Below are 23,389 nucleotides of genomic sequence, written 5' to 3'. Positions count from 1 at the left end.
ATAGCATTATTAAGTAATCTAGAGATGATTTTAAGTATACAGAAAGGGAACATATATTCAGGGGAACTTTATGCTCCAGGGGGAAAAAGAAAAAGTATACAGAAGGATGGTATAGGTTATAATGCAAATTCTACACCATTTATATCACAGACCTGAGCATCTGTGGATTTTGGTAACTTCTCATAGTCCTGGAACCAATACCCCATGGTCAACTGTATTTTCACAAGATTTTTCAGACAGATGCAGCAAATTTTTATTTGTAAAGGAGTTTTCAAGTGGTGGAACCTGGTTTGGTGTGGTAACACTGGGCATAGCCATACACTGTAAGCCCCATAGGGACAGGAATTTTTCTCTTATTACCTGCTGTATCTGATCCTAACACAACCTGGCACATAGTAGGCATTTATCAATCTGTGGGATGAATGGGTGATTATCTCTTTTTCATGCTGGAGGCTAGGGATGGCTTTGTCACAAGGCTGGAATGCAGTGGCGCAATCCTGGCTCACTACAACCTCCACCTCCCAAGTTCAAGTGATTCCCCTGCCTCAGTCTCCCAAGTAGCTGGGACTACAGGCACACGCTACCATGCCTGGCTAATTTTTTGTATTTTAGTACAGACAGTGTTTCACCATGTTGGCCTGGATGGTCTCAATCTCCTGACCTCGTGATCTGCCCACCTTGGCCTCCTAAAGTGCTGGGACTACAAGCATGAGCCACTGTGCCTGGCCCTTGAATTTTAAATTTATAAGATGATACTTAAATGACAAAGTAACAAGCTATATTGGCTTTGTTGTTTGTTTTACAGATCTCCCTTTACATTTAAATGCTGCAATGTTTGAGGCAAATGGTGGTTGTGGTTATGTTTTGAAGCCTCCAGTTCTGTGGGACAAGAACTGTCCCATGTATCAGAAGTTTTCTCCACTGGAAAGAGATCTGGACAACATGGACCCTGCAGTCTATTCTTTAACCGTAAGCACGTCCCTATTGAAAGAACATAAGGTCGAGTTTAAGCCTTCCTGAAAATGAACTGGTTTTGAATTCAAGGCCTTGCAAAGCTGTCATGTCACAATTTTGGTCATACAGATTTAGTTCCCAGAATCATTTCTTTATCTCCCAGGAAGCAGTAGCTATGGCTAGGCAAGTTGTCACCAGACACTGTGTTTGCCAGAGCCCAGCGGATGGGGTCATGAGGTCCCTGCTTCACCTGATGTACTGATGAGGCTAACTCTGTCTTCCAGGGCCCACAGAATCATAACTATGAGAACATCCCATGAAAGTTGGTGAGCTGTTTATTAGGTCAGCTCATGTTAAGCTCCAAAAGCTCTAAGATCAGACAAATTTGCATCAATATATAAATACAATTAAATATATTTCCTCTTTGTAATTAAACCTTTATCATTCCTGTGCCTTTCCTTATTCCTTTTCACCTAATTAACTTATTGTCAAAACTCCACAGACTCCTCTTAAAAACAGAGACCTGGCCAGCTCTGGTGGCTCATGCCTGTAATCCCAGCACTTTGGGAGGCCAAGGCAAGCAGATTGCTTTGAACTCAAGAGTTCAAGGCCAGCCTGGGCAACATGGCGAAACTGTTTCTACAAAAAATAAAGAAAAAGGTAGTTGGGCATGGTGGCTATTTGGGAGTCTGAGGCTGGAGAATCACTTGAGTCCAGAAAGTGGAGGTTGCAATGAGCCAAGATTGCACCACTGCACTCCAGCCTGCCTGACAGAGCGAGACCCACCCTGTCTCAACAAAACAAAACAACAACAACAACAAACAGCAGAGACTTGGTCATCTCTTTCCACCTTTAGATCTTGTCTCTCTCCATAGGAAGAATGCCAAGCAGCCCTCCAAGTACGACCCCCACCCAAGTCCCTGGGATAACCCCATTCACAGACTCCTACCACTCAAACTGCTTTTTCTCTTTCCCTAAGACAGTAGGGAAGTAGCCCCTTTCCTATTTGTTTATTTTAGCTAGAGGTGAGGGTAGTTTTATCTGTTTACAGAAAGCTGTGAATTAATTCCTAACATGTCTGCAACTTGCCCCAAAATGAAACTATTCAAGAAAAAGACTTTGAAGTTGTAAAACATATTCCTATGGCGTTTTGAACAGAATACTAGTAAGAAATTTATGATTATCTTGCATAAAGTTGTCTTACCCCTAGCCTTTTGTGAAAATTTTAACTTCATCTTGTTTGGTTTTTGAAGATACTTGAACGTTTTGATAGTTGAAAGGTTACAGTTAAGTGAATGATGTTGACCAAATAGGCTTTTTACATGATTCCAGTCATGCGATTACCCGGTCACATTCACTTACTTTTTAAACAGTTTTGTTAGTCATTCACTTTGTCCATTCCAGTGTTCTTGGACTTCCTTTGCAGAAGGAAGCAGTGAGGTGTAGAGGTTGTCTTTGCTTTTCATCCTTGGTGACTTTGGTCCCTTGTGTCTCCCTCGCCATAGATTGTCTCTGGTCAGAATGTGTGCCCCGGTAACAGCACAGGAAGCCCGTGCATTGAAGTCGACGTCCTGGGCATGCCTCTGGACAGCTGCCATTTCCGCACGAAGCCCATCCATCGAAACACCCTGAACCCCATGTGGAACGAGCAGTTTCTGTTCCGCATTCACTTCGAAGATCTTGTATTTCTTCGTTTCGCAGTTGTAGAAAACAACAGTTCAGTGGTAACGGCGCAGAGAATCATTCCACTGAAAGCTTTAAAACGAGGTAGAATAAAATTGTCCAAATGTGAATAATTGTCGTAGCTAGGTGGTGGATGCCAGAATTTCCTTATACTCTTCTCTCTTGTCTTTGACATTTTCCTATTAAGAAGTTGAAATAAGCAAAAGGAAATACAAATTTGAGCACTTTTGCAGCATGTCTCAAAAGAAGTTTTTCTTTTACTTTTTTTTTTTTTTTTTTTTTGGCAGAGGCTCGCTCTGTTGCCAGGCTGGAGTGCAGTGGCACAATCTCCGCTCACTGCAACCTCTGCCTTCAATTCCCCTGCCTCAGCCTCCCGAGTAGCTGGGATCACAGGCACACGCCACTACGCCCGGCTAATTTTTTGTATTTTAGTAGAGCTGGGGTTTCACCATGTTGGCCAGGATGGTCTCGATCTCCTGACCGCCTGATCCACCTGCCTCAGCCTCCCAAAGGACTGGGATTACAGTCTTTTACTTTTTTTAAAAGTCTGAGGTGATTGACAATATCCCTTGTAAAGTACAGCCTCACCCATGCCTGCTGAGGTCAGAAGCAATGGTGGTTGCACTCTCATTTCCACACGTTTTTCTTCCTAAATACTACCCACGACACTGCTGGCAGTATGAAAGCAGGGACTGAAATAAGGAGAGGAAACAGATGTGGGAGGGGCCGGGTGTGGTGGTGGAATAAGTGACCGCGTGGTTGTCATCTGTGCCTGGCAGAAGTCCAGTACTGGAAACTGGGGCTGGGTTTCAGGTGCAGGAAGAGGGGAATGGAGGATTCTGGGCCAAAGCTAGAGTTGTTGGCTTGTGAACTGGCTTTGTGGTGACACTCTGACAAATTTCAGCCTGTGCACTGTTTTTAAACTTTGATGTACATAGGAATCCCTTGGGACTCTGGGTAATAACATGCAGATTATGATTCAGTGGCCTCAGGTGGAGACTGACAGGTTCCTTTTCTAACACACTCCCAGGTGCGCTGGCTCTGATGGTCTCCTTTGAGCACCAATATTCTAAGTATACACTTCCTCTCCCAGCCACACTCAAGCCACCATCCTCAGAGCTCCACAAACACATTACAGTTTCCTAGTTAGTGTTCCTTTCCTTTTTTCTCTTCTCTGTGCAAACAGTCTGTGGTAATTTAATTAGTCTGCTTAGGCTGCCATCGTGGAATACCACAGACGAGATGACTTGAACAACAGAAATGGATTTCCTTACAGTTCTGAAGGCTGGAAGTCTCAGATCAGGGGGTTGGCAGATTTGGTTTCTTCTGGGGCCTCTCTCCTTGGCTTGCAGATGGTCACCTGCTCACCGTGTCCTCACACAGTCATCCCTCTATGTTGTCTGTGTCCTAATCCCCTTGTCTCATAAGGACACCAGTCCCACTTGAATAAGGTCCACCCTAATGATCCCATCTTAACTTAATTACCTCTTTAAAGGTCCTCTCTTGAAATATAGCCACATTCTGAGGTACTGAGGGTTAGGACTTCTACACAGGAGTGGGGAGAGTATGGGGTCAGGGGGAGACACATCAGTCCATACTGTTATTACAGAATGTGAGAAAGTACATAGAAACAAAAACAATTTTAAAAAAAATTATCCATTTTCCATCTCTCCAACACAGTCACTTTTGGTGTGTTAAGTCTTGCAGGGTTTCTCTTCCCATGTATGTAACATATGAGCATACATATATATTTTTAACAAATGGGCATTCTACTAATCTTAGTGTTTTGTAACTTATGGTTTTCACTTACTAATGTACATAGGTTAATAATGAGCAACCTTTCATGTTAATAACTATACATGTACATTACCACTTTTATCAGCTGTGTATTCCAGTTTATACTTAAGTCATACCATAATCTATAACCAATCTCCCATCATAGGAATATTCTATTATCACTAAAGCTGCTCTGAGATGGAACATTTGTAAAACAGGGACTGTTAGTAACCAGGTTTTTCTACTAGATCAGGTTTTGTCTGAGTGTAAGATTTTCTGTTTGAGTCTAAGTTGGAAACAGTACTCAGACAAGTTAATTGCCATTGGGTAGCTAAGCGGGCAGCAGTCTCCTGGTGAAAAGGCGCCTGTTGTTGCATGCCTGTTGCCATCCCTGCCCATTTTAAGGTTTTCTTTCTACCTGTCATTTACTGACCTCTGTGGATCATCTTCTCAGTAGTGCATGGTTAACAAGCCTTTCCCAATTCTGCATTACTGCAGGATACCGACATCTTCAGCTACGAAACCTTCACAATGAAGTCTTGGAAATCTCTAGTTTATTCATTAACAGCAGAAGGATGGAAGAAAATTCCTCTGGCAGTACCATGTCAGCCTCTTCGGTAATGTAGTTCTGTTTCACTTAGCATATTTATGGGGATCGCTACACTGAAGGTGGGCTTTTTTGTGGCCCAGCAAAATGGTCAGTGTGAGTTATTAATCAGGTAGCTATGGAAATAATAACAATAACGGCTGACACTTGGCACTTACTAAGCACTTTACATATATACTAACTCAGTCCTCTCATGTCCAGCAGTAGCTATTAGTATCATCTCCATTTTACAGATGAGGAAGGTAGAGCTAAGTACATCTGAGGTCACACAGCTAGCAAGCAGCAGTCCAGTATTTAAACCCAACCTCTAGTAACAAAGCCCGTATATTATAGTGTCTATCAGGGAAGTGAGCCAAATATTAAAAGTGAGGGAGAGGCTTATCAAGCAAAGCCTAGTAGGAAACATTTCCAATACTTCTAGAAACTTTAGGTTAAACCAGGAAAATCTTTTGCTTCTTCAGCAGTCCAGGGCAAATGTCACAGGCAGAGCAAGACTGGGGTGAGCAACAGGCTCTACTGGCGATGCATAACTTGGCCCTCAGTGCCTGGGAGATGCAGAATCTGCCCCCTTGAGAATGGAAGAAGGACACTGTAGAAAGTGCCACAGCTGCAGAATCTGCCTTTCTTTTTTTTTTTTTCCAGAGACAGGTTGTCACTCTGTCATCCAAGTTGGAGTGCAGTGATGCCAACCTGGCTCACTGCAGCCTTGACTTTCCTGACTCAAACAATTCTCCCACCTCAGCCTCCTCAGTAGATGGGACTACAGGCATGTGCCACTATGCCCAGCTAATTTTTTTTTTTTCTGTAGAGATGGCAGTCTCACTATATTGCCCAGGTTGGTCTCAAACTCCTGAACTCAAGCGATTCTCCCACCTCGGCCTCCCAAGGTAGTGGGATTACAGGCATGAGCTACTGTGCCTGGCCAGAATCTGCATTTTAACAAGTTCCCATGGAAGCGTGGTGCCCACTAAAGTTTGAGGACACTTGGACCAGGGTCCCCTCACTAATGCAGGATGGTTTCTTTAGCTAAGAAACTGGGCTGAGTGCAGTGGCTCATGCCTGGAATCCTAACACTTTGGGAGGCCAAAGCAGAAGGATAGCTTGAAGTCCAGGAGTTGAAGGTCAGCTTGGGCAAGACCCCATCTCTATAAAAAAAAAAATTTTTAATTGTCTGGGCAGAGTGGCAAGCACCTGTAGTCCCAGCTACTTTGAAGGCTGAGACAGGAAAACTGCTTAAGCCCAGGAGTTTGAGGTTACAGTGAGCTATGATAACACCACTGCACTCCAGCACAGACAACAGAATGAGACCCCATCTCTAAAAAGTTATTTTTAAAACAACGACTTTAATTGGCTAATTCCATTATGCTTCCTCTTTAAATTAAACATAAATTTGAAAAGCGTGTCCATTGGTTACCCTCTTTACATGTTTAATAATGTGATTACTTTTGTGTCAATCTCAGACTCAACATAGTTTTAACGGTCTTTGGAAAGGTACCTTCTGCGCTCACAATGGCACTGGCCGTGACGGCTTCCACCGCCACCTCCTGCCTTCTTCTCTGCCCTTCTCTTGCCCTCATCACTATCAGTTTTGTCTCCCCCTGTTCCTGCCCTTGTTTGCTTGGGTGTTCCTCTTTTTTCCCCTTCATCACTTCATAGCAACCTTGACTTGTACATTTGTATCACCTGGGGAGCTTTAAAAACTCCATGTGCACACAAGCCACACCTCACACCAATTAAACCAGTCTCTGCAGATGGGCCCCAGGCATCAGCGTTTTTAAGGATGCTTGGGTGATTACATCATGCGTCCAAGGTTTAGAACAGCACTTTGGCCAAAGTGGAGGGAGGTGTGGCTTCCACCTTGTGCAGAGGATTGATAAGCAAGGGCAGGGCCACGTGGTACAAAGAGCAGGAATCAGATGCTTTAGAAAGGCAGAGCAGGGCCAAATGCCCAGTTCTGAGCTGGGTGACCTCAGTATCTGTTACAGCTGAAGATTCCACAGATGCCACGAATGAAGTGTTTTTACTCACAACACTTCTGACACCAAAAACGTAGTGTCTTTTCCAACTCTCTGCCACCAGCTGGGTGTCCTCCATTTCCGTTCAATTCTAACACTGTCCATCTAGAGTTGGTGTCAGATCCCACACATTGAGGGCTCAGTCCCACAATGACTCCTACTTCAGATGCTGGTCACAGGTCCCAGGCTGTCACCAGAACTTCTGACCAAACAGCTATAAATTCAGGGGATCCCTCTAAATCCTCAGATTCAATCATAAGAGTGCTTTGCTTATTATCACAGTCACCTGAACAGATGCCTCAGGAGTAGCTACTTCTTAAATAAATTAATATTTTGATGAAGTGCTTATGAAATATCCTCACTAAATGATTGAAGAAGAGGTACCATTGCCTCTTCTACCACAGTAAGATGCACCTTTTGCATTTACGTGTTCCTATCCATACTTCTAAGTACTAGCACTTCTGTATTAAATAGAGCCTAGAAATATCATGTGATTAAGGATGAATGAGCAGCCATGTGATATTCTTGACAGATGTTTAATACAGAAGAAAGAAAATATTTGCAGACTCACAGAGTCACGGTGCATGGGGTCCCAGGGCCAGAGCCTTTTACCGTTTTCACTATTAATGGAGGCACCAAGGCAAAGCAGCTTCTGCAGCAGGTAAGTCCACTGAGCTGTGGCTGGGAGAATCCAAAATCTAAGATGTATGGATGTATGTGTGTATATGAATGCCTGCATGTGTAAACATACACAGATGCACATAAATGCACAAAAGTCTATGTTGATGATATGCCTTTTGATTATTTGGATGTGTTATTCAACATTAGGATCCACTCCAAGAATCATCTGATGGATCTTGGTACCACTAGACAAACTACCTTAATCTGTGGAGAAGATTTTTCAACAATTTTTAAGATATATAAAATACTAGACTCTAGGATGATAAAGACCAGAAGGAGTGGCCTTCCAACCATATACACACTTTCCCCCTAAGCCTAGACAAGGGCCTAATCTTCCTTCTTAACACAGAGATTATTAATCAGAACTAGCATGTTAGGTGAATGGAATCTGCTTGTCATTTGAGGAGTTGAATCAAATTCTTAGAGCATCAGGATGGGCCACATGGACCAAGACGTTTCCTGCCCCTCCAGCCTACGGCCTTCCTTTGCATGTTGAGCAGCCCCCCTTGCTCCCCTCCCCTGGCACCTGACCTTGAAATTTGAGGTCCTTTCCTTTTGGTGGTAGAAAGAGGGATGGAGACCCTGAAACCTGTTACCCTAAGCCCTGTAGCAAAACTGGCCTAAGCCTCCTCATGCTGTACCACCTCTGCCCTAGATCTTCCTCCAAAGGATCTTTGTGGCCTTCTGCAGGCAGGGTCCCCATCCATGGGGGGACTTCTAAGAGTGAGAGAGCCAGGGATACGCAGCAGCATCCGAAGAGGGAGGGCATCTCCTCCAAAGGGCGAGGCAGAGCCCATGCGTAATTCCTTTTTCTAACCAGACTAGAAGTGCTACCCTTGCCTGGCACAGTGGCCTAATATCCTTGCAGACGATTTTATCCTTAACCCATTTCAGAATTCCTTCTCCTTGCAGCCAGGCGCGGTGGCTCACACCTGTAATCCCAGCACTTTGGGAGGCCGAGGCAGGCAGATCACCTAAGTTCAGGAGATTGAGACCAGCCTGGCCAACATGGTGAAACCCCATCTCTACTAAAAATACAAAAATTAGCCGGGCATGGTGGTACACACCTATAATCCCAGCTACTCGAGAGGCTGAGGCAGGAGAATCGTTTGAACCCAGGAGGCAGAAGTTGCAGTGAGCCGACGTCACACCACAGCACTCCAGCCTGGGTGATAGAGTAAGACTCTGTCTCAAAAAAAATAAAAAAGAATTCCTTCTCCTATATATGGGTGCACCAAAGGAAGCAATGACCAAGGGAATGGCCCTTGAACTCCCTCTGAAGTTAAGGTATATGATGAAATGTAGCTGGGGTCATAACTTTTGGAGGAATTAACCAACTAAACAACCACGAATAGTAAGTGTTAATAAATAGCTCTGTCCTTTGAGGGCACATCTCTATAGACAGGCCAACATTCTGTCCAACATTTTATAACTGACTTAAATAGAGAAAATGGCTCAGGTGTCACATTTCATAGATTACCAAACAGAAGCTATTGCCAAAAGTGCATTTGGGTTTGGTTTTGTTTTAATACATCAGTTCATGTACTTGAGTGTCCACTATCACAAAGCACTGCTGAAGTTTTATAAAGGAAAACTTTCCATGAGCCACCCATAGCAGCCCATTGCTTTACTGTCACCCATGCAAAACAGCACACTAAAGCAGGTAAAGCAGGACTCAGCAGGGGGTGACACCAGCCCTCTTGTGGAGGTGGCCCAGAAGCTTCACATCCCTAATTATCCCTGTAGTATTTCCCTTGGCCCCCTGTTGAGTCAACAGCACAGCATCGATTATAGACCAAGGGCTGAGTGGAGGGATTTGAGTCTTCCTGAACCTTCTTGAACCTTCCTGAACCTTCCACTCCCACCATCCTCAGTCCATCACATTTTGTTTTTCCTTCCTGTGAGACATGTTCAATCTGGGCTTTGGCTCATTGGCAAACTAATTCTCACAGGAAGACAATAAAGGAGTTTCTTTGCTGCAACTTTACTCCCTTCCAAGTTCAGCCTTTTGTAATAACCTGTACGATAGGAGTAAGAATACCTTGGTAAAAATAACTATAATGCCTGTAATCGCAGCACGTTGGGAGGCCAAGGTGGATGGATCACTTGAGGTCAGGAATTGGAGACCAGCCTGGCCAACACGGTGAAAGCTCGTCTCCACTAAAAATACAAAAATTAGCCAGGCATAGTGATGTGCACCTGTAATCCCAGCTACTCAGGAGGCTGAGGTATGAGAATCGCTTGAGCCTGGGAGGCGGAGGTTGCGGTGAGCCAGAATCATGCCACTGCACTCTAGCCTAGGTGACAAAAGGAAACTATCTCAAAAAAAAAAAAAAAAAAACCTATAATGATGGCTCATCTTTATTGAGTTCTCATTAACATACCCATGTTGCACTTTATGCTTCAACCATAAAACAAAATAAAATTAAGATTGCTACTGTTACTATTTCCATTTTGTAGATGGGAAAACAGTCTCCAAGGAATTGTCTAACCCAATAAGTAGCCAACAAGTATTAAAGGCAGACCTCAGACTCAGGTCTGTCTGGTTCCAGAGCTTTGTCTCAGCTGCCCTGTTTGACTGCACAGGATCAATAACCAACAAAACAATCCCTTTAAGCACACTGTCAGAGTTTATCAAAATAATTCCCAGGAACTTAGATCACATGAAAATCTAGCCCTACAAACCTTCCATGAGAAGACGACTATTTCCAACGTGAGAAAAACATTATTTTAGTAAATACTAAACTAGGTTATTTGTCCTCAATCCTGTATTGCAAGATTACAAAGGGCTAAGTTCACGGAATGAGAAATGTAAAATTTTTAATTCAGTAGGAGCTCTCATTCCAGCAGTGGGAAAATAGTTATGCTGTCTGGGGATTATGAATAAGTCGTGCCGTTGCCCAGAGTGGACATAAACAATCCATTCTGAACATAAGAGAATTCTTAGACCTTCCAAAAAGAATTATCCAATACACTAAAGTAAGTTTCACTTATAAATTGCATATTAAACCACCATGAATGTCAATTTAAGTTTTTGCCCCACTCCTCAGAGTCTGCCTTCACTTTTTCTTTAGATTCTGACAACCGAACAAGACATCAAACCTGTTGCCACAGACTATTTTTTGATGGAAGAAAAATATTTTATATCTAAAGAAAAGAATGAATGCAGGAAACAACCATTTCAGAGAGCCATTGGTCCAGAAGAAGAGATAATGAAAATTTTAAGCAGCTGGTTTCCAGAAGAGGGATACGTGGGCAGGATTGTCTTAAAAACTCAGCAGGAAGTAAGTATGTCTGGATGCAGCCTACACAGTAATAACTCATTATGTGATTAGCCATTTACCACTCACCACCTCCCTGAAATTCAGAATTTCTTGTGTAATTGCAACTTGGTTTACATTATTCTTAAGTAAATGTGGATGAGGAGTTTTATTCTTTTGCACATATTCAGAATATTATCTCTAAGTTCAATCTAAAAAACATCCCTTGGGCTGGGCGCAGTGGCTCACGCCTATAATTCCAGCACTTTGGGAGGCCAAGGCGGGTGGAGGTCAGGAGTTCCAGACCAGCCCGGCCAACATGGCAAAACCCTGTCTCTACTAAAAATACAAAAATTAGCAGGGAATGGTGGTGGATACATGTAGTCCCAGCTACTCCAGAGGCTGAGGCAGGAGAATCACTTGAACCCAGGAGGCAGAGGTTGCAGTAAGCCAAGATCATACCACTACACTCCAGCCTAGGTGACAGAACGAGACTCTGCCTAAAAAAAAAAAATAAATATGACAACAGGCAGTAGAGACTTCAGGATTATGCTTTCAAAAGGCTGGTAGAAGAAAGCATTTTGAAGAAAAAGGGCGGCATAAGTCAGAAGGGAAGGCTAACAAGTTTTTTCTGATGAGTAAAATATGGCAAGTTCTCCTTTATATGCCTTAGGAAATTTTTGAAATGACTGAAATATTATATCTCGAAAGATAACAAATCACATTTAGTGTATCTAAGTTTACCTGATGCATAGTGATACCCAAATAATATTTGCCAATTGAATAAATGAATTCAGTAATTACTGAATGCAAGAGGCACTATTATAGGATATAGATTTGGGCTATAAGTATTTCCATTAATTTTATCCTGTGGAACTAAGACAACATATAAGTAGTTTGCCTATATATGAAAATTCCTCAATTGCTGTCTGTGACCTCTGATCTCTCCTGCCTGCCTTTAATAATTTTCTTGTCTCTTGGACTTTCAATCTGTCAGGTACCACATCTTGTATTCAGTGTGCCTTCTTCTCTTACTGGGTAAACCAGGGCTCTGTCACAATGATCAGGTCACCTAACTTCTGTAAACCTCACTGCCCTAATTTGTAAAATCTATATAGAAACTACTTGATTCAATTATGAGACTCGCATCAAACATAGAGACAGTGTGTACAGAAATGCTTAGTAAAAAGGGATATAAGCAAAGGTTATTATCTTCTGTTCATAACCTGTGGCTTCAAACTAATGTGGCTAGAAACACCTTAAAAGTAAATAAGCTCTGAGGGAGGCTCAAAAGTGCTCTCTTAAAAGTAATGCTTAATGCATCATTGTTGGGACATTTTATATGGCAATTTAGAACCTTTTTTGGTTTTCTCTGATTTCTTGCCTCCTGGTTTGGGGGACACTGAGATTATAAATTATATTATGTGAATTACCTCTCAATCTTAACTCTCTGACTGGTTAAATATATTATAATCAATGCAATGACATATTATTAAGCAAGTTGTAAAATAGTATACATAGGATACAGTCTCATTTTAGGTAATAAAAAGAGACAATAGCTTGTCTCTTCCCCCTCTTCCATTATATAATGCAGTATTCATTCACTGGAAAAAATTCAATAGAATTTTTTTCACTCACTGAAAAAAGTCAAAGTAGACAGATTATATGTTTTTATTTATTTAACAATCATGTAATTATAAAGCCATGATTGCGACATTAATGAAATGACTGGAGCAAGCTTCAGGGGCCTTTCTGGCCCTGGTTGCATTTTTGGCGCCACCTGGTGGCAGTTATCTCTTCTGACTTTAATATCAACGGGTACAATTCTAGTTGGAACTTCCAGGATAGTGACAGCAATTCATGGATTCTTCTAGTTAGCACCATTTCAGTATCCTGGTCTGGAGAGATGAGGCTAGAATTCTGGAGATAAAGGGGTTTTCCTGCCAAGTCCTCACGTGCTGAGATAAGGTCAACTACTGTTTACTTACTTTGCCTCTCCTTCCCCTTTATTAGTCTCCCTCTTGCAAAAGTTAACTAAGCTATCCTCATTTGTAATGAGGAACAAAGAACTGCTTGACAATCACGTTATATCTAAATTCACGTAATTCAAGGGTATTGGTTTATATAGTCACTTTCACAAAAATACATTTGAACATCCACAGCAAATGTTTAAAAGGGTGTATTACCTAATGACAATGGGGTATTTTGTGGAGAATGAGGTGGGAGAAGGAAAAATTAGAATGGGAAAAGTTTGGTTTTTCTTATTGATACACTTCTGTACTATTTGAAAATTTTTAATAAGATACATATCTGTAGATACATAATTCACCAAAAGCCAATTTAATTCTCATAATTGCTGAGAATTATGTTGAAATTTGCTTCAGTGTGGCTTACCTCCAGCCATTCGTTCAGCCTTGTCACTGCAGTTCTGTTCACCCAAGCTGTCAATTTCATGGTTTACATTTCAGATGCCTAGCATTTCTTAAATGCTAAGGTCTGTGGAAATGGGTGGGCTTTCTTTTATATGCAATTTACTATGTTCTTGTTTGGCTTTTGCTAATTGGCAAAGTGGTATATTGTCTTTCTACAAATTTACAGTCAATTTGGACTCTCAAAATCCACAGCTAATAGCAGATAAATTGGCTTGTTATGGGCCTGTCAACATCAGAAGTACAGGTATATCCTTTTAAAAAACAGTTTATGAAATAATAACATAGTATATGAGATACTAAGCTAAGAAGTTTCTACATCACCAAGATATAAGCTCAGGTTTTTGCTAGATTTGTCTTTCTTTACTCTGCATAAACTTATTATTCACTCATTTTTTTTTCTTTTTAAACATAGAACCTAGAAGAGAAAAACATTGTTCAAGATGACAAAGTGGTAATCTTGAGCTCAGAGGACGAGAGTTTCTTTGTCCAAGTGCATGATGTTTCTCCAGAGCAACCTCGAACAGTCATCAAAGCACCCCGCCTCAGCACTGCACAGGATGTCATTCAGCAGGTAAAAGCCTCTCCCTTCCTCACCTCATCCTTTCCTCAGCATAAATGATTGAAACAGATGTCTATGCACTGACAGCTCACTTTCTGAATGCAGTTCCTGAACCACAGGGACCTGAAAGGGAGTGTGTGCCTCTTAAGGCTAGGAAATTGCCTCACGTGTTGGTTCATGCCAGGTAAAAGCCAGTTTTGGGAGGCTGAGGCAGGAGGGTCACTTGAGCACAGAAGTTGGAGGCTGATTGGCCACTGCACTGCAGCCTGGATAACAGAGTGAGGCCCTATCTCTAATTAAAAACAAACAAAAAAGACCAACCGACCCAGTGGCTCACACCTGTAATCCCAGCACTTTGGGAGGCTGAGGTAGGCAGATCACTTGAGCTCAGGCAGCCTGGCCAACATGGCAAAACCCTGTCTTTACAAAAAGAACAAAAAATTAGCTGGGCATGGTAGTGTGTGCCTGTAGTCCCAACTACTTGAGAAACTGAAGTGTGAGGATCGTGTGATCCCAACAGGCAGAGGTTGCAATGAGCCAAAATCACGCCACTTTACTCCAGTCTGGGTGACAGAGCCAGACTCTGTCTCAAAATAAAAATTAAAAAATTTTAAAACCTTGGAAATACTAGTTCAGTCCTTCAGCAAACACTTAACTAGTATCTACAGGGAGTCTGGATCTCTATAAAACCCTCATAATAATAGATTTCGGCAGTGGCTCTGCAGTGACAACGTCATGGTCCCAGAAATACCTGAGGCAGCACCTACTGACCATCTCTCAAGGATCCTACAGAGGACAAGTAGGAGGCCTGTTCTGATCCTCTCCCCTCCTCTAAGTCATGCTTCTCTGAGAGTTTACATGGTTTCAGAGAACTATGTTTTGCTTCCTTCATAGCCTGGTTAGGGTATGCATTCATTAAATACCTATTTGAGAAGTCATACAGCACAACGATTAAGAGCACAGACTCTAGGTCAAGCTGCGTTAGGTTCAAATCCCAGCTCTACTTCTTACTGAGATCTGGAGTAAGATCTTGGATCTGGGCCTTAGTTATAGTAGTGTGCTGGTAAACCAGCTCTTTGTAAAAGAAAAAGAAAAGCCCTGATTTATTTCTGTTGTGTAAATGCCCCTATCATATCTGGTTTCACCAGCCTATTCCCATTGGCTCCAGCAAAACTCTACATGGTAAGTCACCACATAGACAATGTGGAGACAGTATAATAGTACTTTCCTCACATGGATGTTGTGAAGATTAAGTAAGTATATGTTAAGATGTTTAATACAATGCCTAACATTTGGTAAACATTACTTAAGGGTTACTTGCTATTCTTATTGTATGATAACTTGGTTAATATTAGCCTCCTTATTCAATTGACTTTGAATTCCAAAGTGCCCAGACTTCTGTTTCTTTAACTTAATCTTTGTCTCCCTAAATGTACAGCACAGTATCTAAGGCATAGCAGGCCCTCACTAAACATTTAATGAATTAATAAATACATCAATGAAAGACATTCTTGTATTAAGTGAAAAGAGAGATCAGTCGACTTCCAGAATTCTTTCAACAGCCAAGAATCTGTGATAGAGATAGCCCAGTAGGACAGAAAGGCTCCTGAAGAGCAAGATTCTGTCCTCACTGGCTGACTTTCATGTCTATGAGCTTTGTTGTGTGCAGAAAATCTAGTTTAGACCTTTATTGTTACTTACTAGCTGTGCATATACTAGAATCTGCTTAACTTGTGTTAAGTTTAAAGTTCTTCGTCTGAAATTCAGGATAATACCTAAATCATAAGCTGTGGGGAGGCTAAATGAGGGAATGTGGGAGACCACCTTATAAGCTACAATGACACAACTGCAAAATGACGAGCTAGGTGAGATGATCTGGAAGATTACTTTCTCTAGTCTGGGCCATTTTTCCACCTTAAAGAAGTTTCATATAGAATGAAGGCAAATGTTGGAGATTCTGTGTCTCTATTCAGTTACTCATGACTTACCTTTCAGACCTTATGCAAAGCCAAATATTCCTATAGCATTCTGAGCAACCCCAATCCAAGTGACTATGTGCTTTTGGAAGAGGTGATGAAAGACACTACCAACAAGAAGTCTACCACACCAAAGTCCTCTCAGCGGGTCCTTCTGGATCAGGAATGTGTGTTTCAAGCTCAAAGCAAGTGGAAAGGTGCAGGAAAATTCATCCTTAAGCTAAAAGAACAGGTGCAGGTAAAGTTTAAAGTTATTTTGCTCTGTTCATAAATTATTTGATACTAATAATCAAACTGTAGCCAGATCTGGAAGCTAGTGAAATTTAGGAGAAAGTTGCTAAGTCAAGGAATGGAGATGAGAAAAAATTTTTTGGCTTTTTCACTGTATGAAAAAACATGCGGCCTAACTTGCAGTTAAGCAGTCCTAGAGGGGAGGTTCCTCAGTCCTTCTTTCCAAAGTTCTATTTACCAGAGAAAGAAGAAGAAAATGCTTATCTTAAATAGTGTCATGTGACTGAGGAATGTGATTAACCTATGGAAGGTTCTTTGTTCCCACAGGCATCTCGAGAAGATAAAAAGAAAGGCATTTCTTTTGCAAGTGAACTCAAGAAGCTCACCAAGTCAACTAAACAGCCCCGAGGACTTACATCACCTTCTCAGCTCTTGGCCTCAGAAAGTATCCAAAACAAGGAGGAGAAACCTGTGGGTGGCTTGTCCTCCAGTGACACAATGGATTATCGACAGTGACTAAGGGCAGCATGTTTAACCCAGGTATACTAAGTCATTGCACCATCTTGGAACAGGGCTTAACTTAAACTACTTTGTAAGGCATAATTAGTACAATGTTTTTTATCTTTTCCAATAGGAGGATGTCCCTTGAAGGCAGGTAGGAATGGGACCTTAAAACAGGAAAAGGGCTCTGAAGATACATGTAACATGATAGGATACTGAACACTGCCAGTAAAGAAAAAAAAAGAATATGTAACTTGAGCTTTTATAATTTTAGACCTCCTTATTTTGTAGATAACTAAGCAAAGGCCCCAAGAAGTCAATCAACTTGCCCAAAGTACTATGACAGCCATATTTTATCACATAACTGTCTTCATTATTAATAACTGACAGGAACATTCTTCAAGGGCTCTGTGAATCATTCAGCTTTTATTCTTTTGGATTCTAGTTTTATTTTTGTTCTAATTTAGGTCTGATGTAGCCTCAACAACCTCATCTCCTTCTGCCTCAATTAAAAAAATAAAAATCTGGCATCCAGGAATGTGGTGGTTAAAAACAAAGCAAAATAACATAAAACAGCCTCAATCTTGAAAATGCAGTAAATTTACTGTTTGATAGTCACATAAATTTCAGTCTATCTTAAAGCAAATTATTTGAGACCTGAATAAAAGCGTGTGAGGAAACCAATTATAAGAAGTTTCTCCTTTTCACTTAGTTTCCCAAAGAGCCTAAGGGTTCCTGAAAGCCCACTTGTCACCTGTCCATGGCAGTTCTCAGATTTAAAATTCACACGATCAACAGCACAGTGAAGGCATTGCTGCTTATGTGGCAGAGCTTCACCATCCGTCTTTATCACAACCTGCAGAAACTCAAAGAACTCACTGATGTCTCTTGACAGAGCCAAATTTGATTTATAACGGCCCAAAAGACGGTCCAATACATTGAGACCATGTTTCCACATTTAAAAAGCAACTCCTAAAATAACTAGTGTCCCATATTACACTCTGCAGTGGTCAAAATTTTAAATATTGTTTTCTATACCCAGAAGTTAGTATCAAATAAATCATAGGTGTGATGTTATACACACCTCTATAACTTCTGTAATGAGCTGAAATTACACTAAAGCTGGTAAATTGGTCACATACTACTATACATATAAAAAGCCCTCTGTGCTACAAGACTACTTCTTAGGTACAAAATACAACTCCGTTAGAAATCTGACTTAAAAATTTTATGCCTACTATAATGAACATTGCTAATTGCTTCTACTTTAGGAGACTCGGGGAGGGTGATAGTGATTTAGATGATGGCCTTTAGATTCTATTGTCCTACAACAAGTAGATATTTTTTCTGACCAATGGGTTCACATGACATTTTTTTTTCTTTTTCTAAGCAAGCAGATATTTAGACTCATTCAGTTGACTTCACAGCTTTGCTTAAAGCTGGGAGGCTTCTCTTATAGTCATGGGTGCATCTAGGTAAATTGACATCCCATGTTATGAAAGAGAACTTGTGAAAAAAATGAAGGGCCTTTCTGTATATGCTCATAAGAAAACAAGTTTAGGGCCAGGCTCAGTGGCTCATGCCTGTAATCCCAGAACTTTGGGAGGCCAAGGCATGTGGATCACTTGAGGTCAGGAGTTTGAGACCAGCCTGGCCAACATGGCGAAACCCTGTCTCTACCAAAAAATACAAAAATTAGCCAGGCATGGTGGCACCCGCCTGCAGTCCCAGTTACTCGGGAGGCTGAGGCAAGAGAATCACTTTAACCTGGGAGGCAGAGGTTGCAGTGAGCTAAGATCACACCACTGCACTCTAGCCTAGGCAACAGAGCAAGACTACATCTTTAAAAAGAAAAAAGAAAACAAGTTTAGTAACATAATATTTCATATTTGTTCTAAAATGATCCCTTTTAAAGTTTTAATAATCCACAAATTTTAAAATAAGAACATATTCATCTTACTCTTACCTGAGGTAGTAATGCATAGTTGAAGGAATTCCATCTTTTCTTGAAGTTGAAGTTTATTTGAATGTGATTAAAAGAAAAAAAAAAACTTTCTAAAGAATGTGAAATATTTCCAAGGCAGAAATAGCCTAGAAACATCATGTTCTAACATTGTGAGTGCAGAGAAAATAGTCTTTTCTCCAAACCTAGCCACCAGCGCTGTGGCTGGAAAACTCTGAACCCGTGCTATACTGTGTTTCTGTTTCTTCATTTTCAATATACTAATATGCCTCTGTATACAACACTACAGGTGAAGATCTTTCAGCAAGAAGTTAAAGAGTGAACATTGTGGAAAAAAATATCATTTACTTACTTCTTTCATTAGACTTAAACTGGAAATTGATGATTTCTGAACTGAAGCCTTCACACATGTGAGATCCATGCTGAGGAGAAGCAAAATGGCATAGGGCTAGTTGCCACCAACCAATTTACCGACGAATGTTGCAATGAAGCCCAGGAGACTGCCATTTTATAAATGTCAGCAGTTGGAAAAATCATCACTAATTGACTTAGAGCAAGGGTCAGCAAGCTTGTCTGTAAAGGGCCAAATAGTAAATATTTTAAGGCTGGGGGCCATAAAATATGTTGCAACTACTCTGCCGCTGTAGTACAAATGCAGCCACAAACCATACATACATGAATGAACGTGGCTGTATTCCAATAAAACTTTATGGACACTGAAATTGGAATTTCATATATTTTTCACATGTCACAAATATTCTTGTTTTTTTTCAACCATTTAAAAACATAAAAACTAGTTAGTTCAGGGGCCATACAAAAATAGATAGCAGGCTAGATTCGTTCCAAGGACCATAATTTGCCAACCCAACTAAGAGCACTGGGAACAAGGGGCACAAAGGTCTGAAAACAAAAAAAGAAGTTTAGCCATACATTTTATGGCCAAGAATTGGAAGCTTTTGGGCATTACAAGTGTAAATATGTCCTACAAAAGTCATTAAAATTCAATTTAGTTCCTGTATTGTGTACCATAATACTACTTTAAACTTTTTTACATATAGAAATAATATTGGGTTTTGTTAAGGTTATTGCTTATTCAGTTAATTGGATTGCTTTAAAAAAAGGCTATTGCTTATATAATCACAGATTACTCATTTTTGGTTTTCAAAATGAATTCAGAATGATGTATAATTTAGTATCTACTGAATTGCAATGTCTTAAGAAACCTAACAATTTTTTAAAGCAAAAGTAGACTGAGTTGGTGTTTACGGTAAATTTATTTATTTTGCAAGGTCTGTACTGACACAGTACTTACATATTATACATAGCTTTCTTGATATTGCCATGGATTAGAAGCACTAGTACATCTCGCTACTTGAAGACAAACCTCTAAAAAGAAAATGCATGCTCTGAACATCTGAAATGGGCTAGACTTTCAAGTAAAATTGCTTCATTTCTGATTAACTGAAGAGCTATTGATCCAAGTCATACTTGCCATTTAATGTAAATTATTTTTAGACTTTGCTTTATAAAACCAACTAAGTGTAAAGGATTCTTCATATTCTTGGATGAAGCAAATTATTTTTAAAAATGAAATATGTATTCCTCTAAAGTAAAACCCAAACTTTTATCTTTCCACTGGTACCTTTGAATTTTAAGATAATTTTCTTCAAATTACAAAACACTAAAACTCCTAAACTTCACTTTGAGAAATTTTTTTAACCAATTATAAAAATAAAACCATCCTTTTAATACTTCTGTTTTTAGAATATGCAAGAAACACATATTCTTGCATATTCTAAAAACAGAAGTATTAAAAATATACCACCTAGCTTTCATGTCATTGAAAGTTCTTACTGGGTCAAAGACTTAAGGCTAGAACTACCATTTTCTTGTCAACAGAATTCAGGCTATTCCAGTTTGATATAATCTGTACAGTACTACAGGTTTCCTTTCAGTCAAATAATCAGTCTGTAACAAATGCACAAAGCTGCTCCATTTAAAAAATATTCTGGAAACACTTTATCAAGCCTCTATAAACGAACATGCCAAACAAACAGTTTGGCCTACCATGTATTGAAAACTGAGTTACTGGTCTAAGTGGCAAGCTGTGCAGAGTAACAAGATGAAAAAACTGGTCTCTTTAGTTTTGTAATTTGGTTCTGATACTTTCTAAGCGTTGTCCCACTCCTCCTTTATGACCTTTAACACAGGTGTATATTTTACAACATAAATCTGACACTGAAGGTGAGACTAAGTTGTTTAGCATGTGAGAAAATCCAGTCTTCTGCCTAGGTTTCATCCCAACTTAGTTGCTTATCACATTTTGAGGTGAAAGTACATACTTCATTGTATTTGGGATTGTAGGAAGAACATATTGTTTTAAAATGTAGAGTCAACCAGGCACGGTGGCTCATGCCTGTAATCCCAGCACTTTTGAAGGCTGAGGAGGGTGAATCACCTGAAGTCAGGAGTTCGAGACCAGCCTGGCCAACATGGTGAAGCCCATCTCTACTAAAAATACAAAAACTAGCCAAGTGTGGTGGGCACCTGTAATCCCAGCTACTTGGGAAGCTGAGGTAGAACTGCCTGAATCCAGGAGGCAGAGGTTGCAGTGAGTGGAGATCACACTACTACACTCCAGCCTGGGTGACAGAGGAGACTCCATCTCAAAAAAAAAAAAGTAAAGAGTCTAGTCTACTATTATACACAAATGGCCAGTACAACCTGATGTTTTGGCCGAAAATATTAAATTTTTATTTAAAGCTTTATCTGAATTACACAGCTATATTAGTAGGCCAAGTGAAAGAAATTATCCTAAATTATCCACTATGACCATACCCATTAGCATTTCACACTTTTTAGGCTAAGAAATCTGGGTAGCAAACTCTTATTGTTAGAGTTGATGTGGAAAAGAATCTACATATGCAAGTTGGGTTTATTACAGTATTTTAAAAAGCATCACTAAAAGTGAAGAGGAGCATGAATTCTGCCACTCTGTTCAGTGATGCCAAATCTGTAGGAAGTAATGATACTATCTGGGAAGAAAGTGCCCTTTGAGAGGTAAAGCTTCTTTTCATGTCATCCTTAGCAAGTAAAAGTTATTTACAAATTCTCCAGTTGGGAGTAAATATGAAGTCTAGACTCAACAAAAGTTGGGTTACAAGTGACTTTTTAATCAAACTTGCTTTCATAAAGGCCTCCCATCTCAAGGGCTCTAGAGACATTGGAAGCTCATTAATTAAAGTGGGCCCCCTATGATATGTACCAATTTACCTTTTGCTAACTGCATCTTCCCCTTTCTCTCTTCTCTCCTCTTCCACTATCTTTATAGACTTCTGTCCTCTGCACAGAGACCCACAGGCCTTGCTTAATTCTGAAAAGTAATCAGGGCTTGCTTACTGGCCCAGTAAAATTGAATTAACTCTAAAACACAAAGCTCCATAACTATGCTCTCATGCCAATAAAGTAGGATTTTCCTGGCTGGTGTGTGTTTGATCATCTGTTGACAGCCTACAGGGAAAGTGCTCTCACAGTGAAAGTCTCTGACCCCTTTCCAGTTGCTTATGTATCAGCAGTGAGGCCAGAAAAGGTGTACCTGGGACCCCAAAAAAGTTAGAAAAGGGAGACTGCCTCTCGCATAAAGTCTAGACTTGGGTCAACATTCCCCATGATCCATTGTTAATAATTTGTGTTCTCTGCCATCCCTATGTATCAGTTTCCTAAAAGCAATCTTTGGCTGATGGCTAAGGATTCTGACATAGCAATTACCTGAAATGAGTTTCTTTGAAACACATACTGAGTCTCTATGATTACCAAGCTATTCTAATACATCTCTTAGTTTCGAAACTTACTATGCACAAGCCTGCCACCAAAGAGTCTCTGAAACCTTCCCTATTGCAGATGACATAGGTCTCTAAACTTTTGACACAAGTAATTTGAACACTGAACTGGGTAATGTCGCATTTTTCAAAAGTATTATGTGGATGATTTGACTCAGCATGGAAGACTGAGGCTATGTCTTATGCCCATTATTTCCCATCCCACTCTTAAGTGCCAGCATAGTGCTAACCACAGTGGGTGCTCATTATTTGCCTAGTTAAAAAAATTAAGGCTGTAGCTTAATACAGTCTCAGGGTGTGTGTGTGTGTGTGTGTGTGTGTGTGTGTGTGTGTGTGTGTGTGTGTGTGTGTGTGATTAATAACTACAACATTTAATTCTAAAAATGAAATTCATCCCTATAAGGTTATATAAGTTAATGCACAAATATATTTCCTCAAATTCACATAAAATACTCAACTATAGATGTATAATTTTATTGTCCCACTGTGATTCTCTATATGTATAACAAGAAAGTTAAAAGCATAATACAGCCATGAAATAGCTGATGAGTTTCTATTTTAAGCTGAGTTTTCACCAGAACTTTAGTTTCTTCTGCCAAAGTATAAATGTTTTTCTGTATGTTTGGAAAATAAATGATTTGTGACATGTATTGGTCACTTGTGCTCTGATGGGGATAGACCCTTTGGTTATCCACACAAATATTTATCACATTCCTCGACTGTTTTATATCTAAAAGGTGGACTAAAAGCAAATTTTCATATGCTGAATCATACCTTTCTCATTAAATAATCAAGCCTTAAAATAATGTGACCTTAGAACCACTTTTTAAAATCATATATAATATGCTAGAAGACTGACTGACACTGTTATTAAGCTCACATCCTCTCCTCTCACTCTGCTGAAATGGTAAA

The 23,389-nt window shown here is 40.3% G+C and overlaps 2 protein-coding genes across 8 annotated transcripts in view; one reads left to right on the top strand and one right to left on the bottom strand.

The window, feature by feature from the left end:
• PLCE1 (phospholipase C epsilon 1) overlaps positions 1-23,127 on the top strand; it is a 341,927-nt gene extending 318,800 nt beyond the window's left edge. For all 5 annotated transcript variants that reach the window (XM_064374097.1, XM_064374096.1, XM_064374095.1 and 2 more), the window contains 9 exons: positions 806-969; positions 2,460-2,721; positions 4,912-5,030; positions 7,568-7,696; positions 10,791-11,000; positions 13,821-13,979; positions 15,963-16,181; positions 16,502-16,714; positions 18,928-23,127. In XM_064374097.1, the coding sequence (XP_064230167.1) occupies positions 806-969; positions 2,460-2,721; positions 4,912-5,030; positions 7,568-7,696; positions 10,791-11,000; positions 13,821-13,979; positions 15,963-16,181; positions 16,502-16,690 (1,451 nt within the window). In that variant the 3' untranslated portion in view covers positions 16,691-16,714; positions 18,928-23,127. The remainder of the gene's footprint in view (positions 1-805; positions 970-2,459; positions 2,722-4,911; positions 5,031-7,567; positions 7,697-10,790; positions 11,001-13,820; positions 13,980-15,962; positions 16,182-16,501; positions 16,715-18,927) is intronic.
• Positions 1,272-23,389, bottom strand: part of NOC3L (NOC3 like DNA replication regulator) — a 58,039-nt gene continuing 35,921 nt past the window's right edge. The window contains exons 22-24 of one of the 3 annotated variants that reach the window (XR_002478247.2): positions 19,951-20,024; positions 18,991-19,211; positions 1,272-2,816 (exon numbers count right to left, since the gene is read on the bottom strand). The gene's annotated coding sequence lies outside the window, so the exon portion shown is untranslated. The remainder of the gene's footprint in view (positions 2,817-18,990; positions 19,212-19,950; positions 20,025-23,389) is intronic. The other 2 variants (XR_010341774.1, XR_010341775.1) reach the window with 2 other exon arrangements.

The sequence above is a fragment of the Aotus nancymaae genome, unplaced genomic scaffold (genome assembly GCF_030222135.1).
Source record: "Aotus nancymaae isolate 86718 unplaced genomic scaffold, 86718_ANA_hifiasm-v0.15.2.pri h1tg000010l, whole genome shotgun sequence".
In the NCBI taxonomy this organism is placed as follows: Eukaryota; Metazoa; Chordata; class Mammalia; order Primates; family Aotidae; genus Aotus; species Aotus nancymaae.
This window is presented reverse-complemented; position numbering and strand designations above follow the sequence as displayed.